The sequence below is a fragment of the Chinchilla lanigera genome, unplaced genomic scaffold, assembly GCF_000276665.1.
Source record: "Chinchilla lanigera isolate Chin_1 unplaced genomic scaffold, ChiLan1.0 scaffold00061, whole genome shotgun sequence".
Classification (NCBI taxonomy): Eukaryota; Metazoa; Chordata; class Mammalia; order Rodentia; family Chinchillidae; genus Chinchilla; species Chinchilla lanigera.
In genome coordinates, this window is record NW_004955462.1 from 10,000,462 (window position 1) to 10,010,692 (window position 10,231).

The window sequence follows — 10,231 nt, forward strand, 5'->3', positions numbered from 1 at the left end:
TTTTTTTGAGAGTCTTGCAATTTGGTTTAGTGCTATTGTCCAACTCACTATTTAGCCCAAGCTGGCCTCAAACTCACAGTGATTCTCCTGTCTCATCCTCCTGAGTGCTGGAATTACAGGTGTGCGCTACCACACCCTGGCTTTGTAATACATTTAAATTTAAATATTCATACTCCTTTTCAATCATTCTTGTACTCATAAGCTGATGATTCCCAATTATTATCTCCAGCCTCTCTTCTGTCCTTAGGCCCTACATCCAACTGCCTCTGGACATCTCCACCTGGTGTCTTATAAGCATTTAAATCTCAGCTTCTAGGAAATGGAATTAATCTGCTGCTTCTCTACTTCAAACAGATTCTACATATCTTATATCCATGGATGGCCTCATTGTTCACCTACTGGCCTAATCCGGAAGCAAAGATTTCATCCTTAACCCTTCCTTAACACTCCCTTCCCTCATCCAGCGGGTTGCCAGAGTCCTTCAGGTTGTACTTGAGGATAACCTGGCACTGGTTTCCTTTCTTCTGTTTCTCCTGCTGTCCTGGTCTGTGCTGCCATCACCTCCTACTCTGCTCAGTGCAGCTCTCCTAGCTTCTCCCCTCTACTTGTGCCTTACTCTAATCTATTTCACATCAACCTACCTGGCTTCAACTCATCTTTTGAAAGAATGGAGTAGACAAGTAGGGTTTTGAAATGCCATCTTCAAAATTAATTATATATATATATATATATATTTATATATATTCCTACTGTCTATGTACAGAGAATATGCAAATTTTAAGAATCACTTCTCCCACAATTGAGCTGCTGTCACCCCGGGGGTGGAATCTGGCAGCTGTTCCATCCTCCATAAACAGCCTTGCTTAGCTCATTAAGGGGACAGGAAGAACAAGGCTCTATCCATGGGAGTCTACCTCAAAGATTTCTTTAACAAGTTGGATTTTGGCTGTAAAGGGGAAATCAGCTGAAAAATACTTACACCTTAATTGGGTCAAAAGTATCAGCTCAAATCCTCTAACAATAAAAATTTTAAAAATTATACTTTGCTGTGAGAGGGAATATGCCGCTATCCTCTCGCTCCAGTAAAGTCCAAGTGGGCAAGGCTAAGAAGAGGAGGAGTTGAAGTATGAACACAGCAACCAAAGAACCAGGCTGAGCCTGAAAACAGAAATAAATCATCCATTGACCCCAAGCTGAAACATCACTAGGAAAAAAGTCTGTTTCCAAATATGCTGGTCTCTGGCCAGTCATCTAGAACATTTCTTATTAAAATATCATCACACATCAGAAAGCTCTCTGATCTTCAAAGTACAGAAAAACATCAACCTGACACCCTCCTATATGTTTTTAAATCAAGAAATATTTAATGAATGCCCACAAATTTTCCCTGCCTGCAAGAAATCTACAGTCTAGCAGGGTGATTGCTGGGGACTGGTGAATGGAAATAAAATTAATATCAAATATAAGGCAGTATATGTTCAGATATTTTTGTGGTGCAGGGTCAGAAAGGAAAATCATGCCTTTGGAGAGGAGGGATCAAGAAAGGCTTTTCTGGTGATTCATATGCTCTTGAGCAAATATGTGACACAAAGCCAGATTCTGCCAGGATGAGAGAATAATTTAGCATGTCATGCAAATTCTCAGCTTACCATTAAGAAAAAAAACCTACATTTTTTAAAAGGAAGAATTACCTAGATTTTTTAGTTACTGAATCCAAGTGGATAATGCCCCTAAAGTCTAATGATCAATACTTTGCTTCGTTTTTACAAATTTGACTTAATTTAAACTTCTGAAGTCACAGACTGCTATGACTGAGCAGTTAAAGGTGACAGTATCTAGTATAGGGGAGTCTCTTTATAATGTCATTATTGAAAGCCAAAACTATTATCTTCACTTGAGGCTGTAGTTACTGTAACTTTTCAGAGACCTGATAACCTATGCACACAATCAAATCTGTACCATAATGAGCAGTGTAATTTTTTTAATGACATAGAAAATCATCTAAGCTCCAATCCAAGGGCAATTAACTGAGAATCCTCCAGCTGTTGTTCAGTGCAGCTGTCTTCTCCCTCTACCAGGGGATAGCTGGTGCGAAGCTCCATATTGCAACAACCCTCCCCCATGATCTGTATCTCAGAGTCACTGGAGACTTACCCTAAAAGTGTTTCACATATTAAGAACACCTAGATAAAGCCACTGCTTCGGGTAGAGGAGGCCTCTCCCTAGTCCCACACACATGCTAGTGCTCTTTGTTTAGTGTTCTTTAATTAGTGTTCTTTACTTATCAATAATAGTAACCACAAAACTTACCCTTCCTGATCAAAATTCTTCAGTAAACCACCCACATGGATGCACATGCCATACTTTATAATCCATGAAAAGTAGAGTTTCTTTTCCTAGTTTTTGTTTACTCATTCATTCATGTTTTCATGCATTCATTTGAACACACGTTTTGAATGTCTATAATGTGCTAGGCTCTATGCTAGATGCTCGTGATATGGAGGTGAAAAGTCTTCATGGAGTTTTAACTCTATAGATGGGCACTACTGAAAATACTCTAAGCAACCATAACCTTACTCCATTCTCAAGCTGGCAGTAATTCAACATTTATTAAGGGTCTACTATTTGTAAAACACTGTCCTAGGCACTTGGAGATACTGAATGATAAAGATTCTTTTTCTTTAAGAATTTTGAGATTAGACCTTTATCTAAATGACTTGAAACAAACCAGAATATATTAAGGCCCAAAACAAAAGTTCAAACTAAATGATTGTAAATTAGGAAAATACAACAGAAAGATAGACCTTTTCCAACCATGGAAAACGACAGACAGCCTTTCAAGGATGAGGCTGTATTTGAGCTGCCCTAAATAATTACAAAAAACTCCACAGGCTCCACTGATTTGGTCTTATCTGTCTCCTTTTCTTTAAGAGATTACTTAAAATGTAGGAAATATTAGTTGCATTTTATAGACAAGAAAACTGAGTCCTGACAGGTCATCATTTATTTGAGGTCCCCCAGTAAACCAGTGACAGCATGACCACAAGATGCCCAATTCCCCATTTCCCAGTCCTGTCTCATCCATTAGACATAACTGCCTTGGTACAGACATAGCAGTTCTGTGGGATAATTGCATTTTAATTGAACTGTCTGTACTACTCTGTAAACGCCTCTGCAGAGAGGGAAGAATGTGTAGCTTGATAAATAAAATCATTTCTGCTAATAACTGCTTCCGCATAAGGATTATGGATCTAACCTCTGGGAGAAGGTGCTACTAAAAAGCATGCTCTGAGATTTGTTAGTTTTTTCCTAAGTAATTTCACAATTTGAGGTGGATGTGGACTGCCCAGTATGTTCTCATACAGAGAATCAGTGCACCTGCAAGTGGGTGTGTGGGCGACTTCTCTGTCTTCAGTGCCTGGGTTGTGATCAGTGTGCTGTGGAATTTTATATTTTAATCTTCCACGTAAATAGCTTGTGGGGTGGGGGTGGGGCTTTGCTCACAGTCAGGGTTACAAGTCCAGAGACTGTATACAGCAGGGTTTTCTCTGGAGCACACGCAATCATGTGTTTTTGCTACAATATTTGCCTCACTTTGGTGACAGGGAGTGTCACCACTCCCAGGTACAGTCCTCTTGGCTGGAAGACAGGACCCTGCTGCAGACCATACAACCCATGATACACCTAAGAGCATTTTCTACTCTGGGCTTTGCTTACTTTTCTTCTTTGCCTCCTTTTTTTTTTAAAACTATATCTCATCCTAGACTATTGAGAGAAAAGATGCCCCGATACAGTGAAGCAACAGTGAATCAAACTAAATTGTTCCAGCCTCAGCCCCAGCCCCAACACTGCCAAATTATTCCCAGAAAAGATATAAAAAGACCTCTGATCCAAAGTTTTCTCAGTCACGAAATGCAACTCATAACAGTACTTCGTAGAGTAGTTGGAGAGACAAATCCCATGTAAACATTTAGCACAGGACCTAGCACACTTTCAGTGCTTAATAAGTGTTGTCTAATTACCTTTATAGTTCCACCTCCATACCATCATTCCTTTCTTTCACTGTCCTTCTTCCTATTACTGTGCAGTAAGCCTGCTAATGTCTGGTCACCTTTGGGGTTGGCATTGGGCTAGGCTTACACTTAAGTAGTGTGGGTGTAAACAGCCTTTGTCTCTGACAATATAAGTGATGGAGATGTAAGAGATGGTATTCTCTCCCCTGCCTTAGATTTTTTTTTTATTAAGCCCTGAAAGTAACACCTGCTTGTAACCACATTGCAGCAGGTTGAATTAATCATGATTAAAAATATAGTATTCTCTTTCCTAAAAGGAAAATGCTAAAGAAATAAAATGGAACCATGATTAGAAATCCATGTGTTTTGCATCTTGTTTTGTAATAATGTATATGCAGTCTAGAATCTAATATTGGCTCTTACGTTCCACACAGATTAAGGAATTTTTGAACCATCTCCCAGGCAACTAGAGAGCCTTCTGGGGCGGTTGCGGGGGGCAGGGGGGAGCTTTGTCAAGGTCCCTGACGTTTAGGTATCTGTTTTAAAGGGATGTGTGATCCCACCCAGTGAAGATGTGAACCTCTGACTCTGGAGTGATGTGTCCTCCATCTAGGAAGTAGTATTTTTTAGTGTGAATGTACTCCTCCCAGGGAGCTCAAAAGTTTGGAGAAGATGAGCATTCAGTGGAGTGGTAAGAGGTCAGAAGACAGGAACCAGAGGGCATCAAATGACTAAACTACACTATAGTGGAATTTGCTGTTGACCTTCAGGTCCTCCATTCAAATGGAAAGGATTTCAGGTATGGCCACATACATATAAGCACAGGTGATTTCTGGATGATTTCAAAATAAGTTTTATAATTAGGAACCATGTTTTCCATTTGGTAAAATGAACATAGCCCTCCTTTTCCTGATATTTTCTTTTCTTCTTTTTTTTTAGTTTACCTTCTTGTGCTTTCTCAACAGTTCGCAAAGGCTACCGGATCCAAGCTGACAAAGAGAGAGACTCCATGAAGGTCCTGTACTATGTCGAGAAGGAGCTGGCTCAGTTTGATCCAGCCCGAAGGATGAGAGGCAGATGTGAGCATCTGTTGGCTTTATGTGATCTGTGTATCATGCAGGACCTCATAGCTAAGGAAGGCAGGAGGAACAAACTTGTGCAGCCTTGAACTTGCAGGGTCAGAGCTGAGAAAGATGCTGGTGATGCCATGACAGAAAGCAGCGGAGGGGAGCAAAAGGGTTTCTGTTGTGAAGAGTACAATTGTCATGCATGCTGTGGTTTATGATATCTCCGTGGAGCAGTCAGCATTGATTGTGGCAGCTACGTGATCTTAGGGTTAGAAATGTTTTATTAAAACAGTTTCCCCTTACTATCCTTTTAAGGTATAGTAAAAATAATGACTTAAGGTGTGAAGCTTCAGTATCAGTTTTTTCCCAACACAAAGGGCATCAAGCTGCCTGGCTGCCTCCTGGAGGCTCAGTGAATGTAAAGAAACTGGTTTGGCAAAGGATTCTGGGAAAAGAGGCTGACATTCATTCCTCAGAGAGGCCCAGCCACAGAGGTGGAGAGGAGAGTGAAGAGGCTGCTCCCCTTGTCAAGGAGCTTTCTAATTACCAAGTCTGCAGGTAGACGGGCCCCAACCCCTAACTTACCCACAGTCCTCACAAACTCTGCAGCTGACACAGCTGATTCTTTGGGGTAGATTCCAAATTACTGTCTATCATAGAAGGCGGAACAGGGCAGGTCTGACATGGATGGGCTAATTATCAGTGGGTGCTGGCAGGCATGGTAGTAAGGTCACTGTGTGCTTTCTTCGAACCTTCCTCTTCTTGGAACCAGGGAGAGACTTGATGGAATTGTTGGGAAAACAGTCCCAGACTACCGGAGCTTTATTCAGATTAAGGACAACATATTCCACCCAGTTTGCAATTCTAAATTCATCCTGTCTGTGTTGCACCCATTGCTGCATCCTCCCACCGCAGGGACTATAAAAAGACCATCTCCAGATTGCAATGTCAGGAATGCAGATGTCACTGCACTTGACGAGCTAGTTGTAACAGTGTTGTCATGGATCCCCGTAAGGGGCCAGAGACAGAGTCAGGGATCAAGGGTATCCACTGAATCTCACCAGTGGGGGTGGGGTGGGGTTAAAAACTAAGATCAAAATGAAAGAATAGTTTAGGTTATGCCTCCTGTCTGACTGTCTTGACTAAAATGGTCTCCAGGGGTCAGCTAGCTCATTATAAGACAGTGGGTCTTAGCTTTGAAGGGGACCTTAGAGAGGGCTAGGTCAACCTTTGCAGTGTACACACTGAAGAAACAGAAGGTCAGAGGGGTGCAGTGACAGAATGCAGAGTAGAACCCAGCTCTTCTGAGTCCCAGCCTCATGATCTTAGCACAAGATACCTCTGAGCAAACTTGATGGCTCTATGGCTGTAGTTTTACTGAAACCATGGCCTTTTTAATGGCCTTCTTGCTCATATAGGGCTCCCGAAATGCTGGAACGGAAAGGGACTTCTGAGGTTGTTAAATCCATCTCCTTCATTGTACAGAAGAGGATGAATGAGACAGAGAGGGATAGTAACTAGGGTCAGTACTCAAGGCCAGTACCAGGATTGAACCTAGATCACCTGGCACCTGCTAGCACTACAGTAGCTGCATGGAAATGAAGTAGCAATATAGTTCACTCTGTTTCCAGATGTTGATTCTATTTCTGAAGAGCACAGTAAACTCTAGGGTAAATCACGGAATGGGACCATCTTGAAAAATCTCTTTGTAAAATGAATCTCATGGTTTCAGGTTAGGGCAGGGAAGTCATAGATTTTATAAGAATTAGGAGTTTGAGGTCCAGACTCATGAATTTGCTAGCCAGTACGGCCTTATTTGCCTTGTCTTCATGTGGAGGGTAGCTTTTGGGATTTTTTAGCCTGATAATTCCTAGAGCAGGGGTCAGTAGATGAAATCCCAGGCCAAGGAGGTGCAAATTTCTGTTTTTGTAAATAAAGTTTTATTGGAACACAGCCATGCCAATTCAGTTATGTATTATCTGTGACTGTTTTCATGCTAGAATGGCAGAATTGAATAGTTTTAACAGAATGGCTCGCAGTGCCTAAAATACAGAAAATGTTTGCCTACAGTTATACTATTGGATGTCTATGAAGTCAGGAATGTTGAAGTTCATGTTCACCATGGCAGAAATTTTAGTGAAACATACATCCCAGCCAGTTATGAAATTGTGATGATAGCCCTTCCTATCTGCAGAAATCAAAAAGGGTAAGCACAGCATCCCCGAAGTTTAAGGAGAGAGCTAAGCCAGTATTATTTTTCAGTGTCCCACTTGGCCCATTTTAAAGTTCTTTTTTATACAGTTCCTAAGGACATTGTAATTCATGTGAATCACGACAGGGAATAGTATAAGCTTTCACTAACCAGTAGGATCTGAGTTATTTTCCTTTAAAATAGGTGCAAACTAGTTCATTCTCCTTGAGAGGGAGAAAAGTTTTAAAAATCAAATTATAATTCAGAAACCAACTAACGGCATGATTAAAGTGAGTGGCGCCCATGGTAAAAGCTGTGTCATTAGGAGGCTGTGTATGGTGTGAGACTCCCTCTCTTTGATGTGCAAAAATTCTCTGTTCCTCCCAAGACTGTTGGAGATTGGGTGGGGTGGGGGCAGAGGGGAACTTGAGACACACATTTCTGTTTCACAGGTCTTTGCTTATCTCTCCCTTGACTGCCTTAAACTTAGTAAGTGTTGTTTTAAATAATATTTTGAAGTCTTAATGAAAACAATTTTAGGAAACAAATGGGTTTGGTTACATTGCAAACAAGTTCACTAGATTTATTTTTAAAGTGCAATGAAATTCAATGCATTTCAAAGTTCTATAAGTAGTTTCTTTTCTTTCTAGACCGTGATTCTGGTTCTTGTTCAAAGGTGCTTTGCAAAAAAAAAAAAAAAAAAAAAATTAAATTAAAGCTACTTAGGAAAACAAGAAAGCTGTGACTAGACACTGCCCTTGCACTTGAGCGTAAATGGAGACCAGGCCAGAGGGTCCAGTCACCCCCTTTACTTCTCACATCTCCAGACAACTGGCACACTAGAAATACTCTTTAAGGAAGGGAAGCAGTTTACCCAGGCCTCAGAAGTGGACTTGGTACCACTTGGGCAGGATAGTCCAGGTTCCCGGATGAGCATGGTTTAAAAGGAGTTGTGTGGACACTTCTCCTTCTCCTTTAAAAGGAGTTGAGGTATACACTTCTCCTTGACCTTGTGGACTTTTTGCTATGCAGGGAGGGCAGATTAAGGTTCCTCTAAAGCATGTGGCAGTACTGACTCTGAAGGCCCCATTACTCGGGACTGCACTGGTAGGAAAGATGCTGGGTATTGTGGCTTCTCTTTTTTGGTTCCTTTTGGCCCAGCATGCCTGGGATCATCATGGCTCATCAACAGAATTATACAGGACCAAGAAAGACATTTGAACAAGGATGATGATGTACTAGCAGGCCAGCTGCAGAGAGCCGGAGTTCTGGGAAGCCTGCCTTAGGTGGAACAAAAACAATTGTTCTCTTATTCCAAGAACAGAGCACGTAGGAAGCCTCCATTTCTATAAACAGTAGGCTTCGAACTGGAGCCAGTCCCTGCTGAGCCGAGAACACAAATTCTACCACTAGTGCAGGTCCACAGCCCACCCGGGGCAGATGGACCTGAGCCCCTCGAGTGGGACTTCTGCAGCCTCAGGTCTCAGTGCCTGAACAGAGCCCCCTTTCTGTCTACCATGCAGAAAGCTCTGTCATGCCTGGTTTTGTCTCTACAGATAACAACACCATCTCAGAACTCAGCTCCCTGCACGAGGAGGACAGCAACTTCCGCCAATCGTACCATCAGATGCGAAGCAAGCCATTCCCTGTGTCTGGGGACTTGGAGAGCAATCCTGACTACTGGTCAGGTGTCATGGGAAGCGGCAGCGGGGCGAGCCGGGGACCCTCAGCTGTGGAATATAACAAAGACGACCGGGAAAGCTTCCGGCACAGGTGATGGGTATGAGCGGGCCAGAGCAGAAGGCAAGTTAAAGCTGAGCCTTTCGTTATGTACAAGTATGTCTTCCATCCTGTGCTGCCTGGCCACATCTCTTTGTATAGGCTATGGAGTGGCCCCGTCCTGCATTCATTAAGCAAGGGGACTCTTGTGTCGCCCGTGGTAGAAGAAGCCTTTTAAGGCCTTTTGAACATGTGTGCCATAGGCCCCTCAAGGAACCCTCACATATCTCTGCCCTCCTCACATTCTTTATCCTATAACCTCTAACACTTCCGCCCATCACGTGCATCATTTTTGATCATTTGTCAGGTAAGCGGTAAAATGCCAACACACTGCTGCATTCAATTCTCACAACTCAAAAGACAGCTACTACTAATGTCCCCGTTTTAAATTGGGGAAATACAAATTTCCAGATGTTCGGGAACTCACCAAGGGTGTTAAGACCATTGAATAGGGAAGGCCAAGATTTTGGCAGTTTTTGTGACCATTTCTTCTTGAATGGCACCTTCACCACTCACCTGTCCTTTACCTTGAAGGTCGGTAGACATCACCTTTTCCTTACCAACTGCAAGGGTCTCTCTGGCCTCCTGCCTGGTAACTTGGCCTTAGGCCCTGAAGGAGGAACAGGACTGTTTATGTGTCAACATATATTCCAGAGACTTCGGGGTGTTTCGCCACTTGGCTGGCTTAGCGAGTGGGGTGATGAGATGTGCGGTATCACCCAGAGGTCCCATCTTAGTGATCAGAAGCCCTCGCCGTGTGTTTCAGCGCTGAGTAGCCCAGACAGCGTTTTTAGCCAGGCAGCTCCTTCTCACAAACTCATCGGGTAGCCTGGGTCGCCCTCCCTTGATGCATCACGGGGCGCTGGGAGGGGGCATAAGATGACCGTGCACAGCCCGGTCCCGGGGACCGCTGAGGGCACTCTCGCAGGCCGGCCTCAGTCTCCCCGCCTTGAACTCGGCAGGGTGCGGTTTCTGTGACCCGCGGTCCCCTGACCCATGTCTCTCTTCTGCCCGCAGCCAGCAGCGCTGCAAGTCGGAGATGCTGTCCAGGAAGAGCTTCGCCGGGGGCGTGCCCGCAGTGTCCATGGACGAGCTGGCCGCCTTCGCGGACTCCTACGGGCCGCGGCCTCGCCGCGCGGACGGCAGCAGCCTGGAGCCCCGGGGCGGGAGCCGCTTCGAGC

The 10,231-nt window shown here is 43.6% G+C and overlaps 1 protein-coding gene across 1 annotated transcript in view; it reads left to right on the forward strand.

Moving 5' to 3' along the window:
- The window catches only part of Ildr2 (immunoglobulin-like domain containing receptor 2), a gene marked incomplete at its 5' end in the record, with an annotated part of 62,947 nt that overhangs the window by 47,069 nt on the left and 5,647 nt on the right, over window positions 1-10,231 (forward strand). The window contains 3 exon segments of the mRNA XM_013521459.1: window positions 4,979-5,092; window positions 8,828-9,044; window positions 10,068-10,231. Coding sequence (XP_013376913.1) covers window positions 4,979-5,092; window positions 8,828-9,044; window positions 10,068-10,231 — 495 coding nt within the window.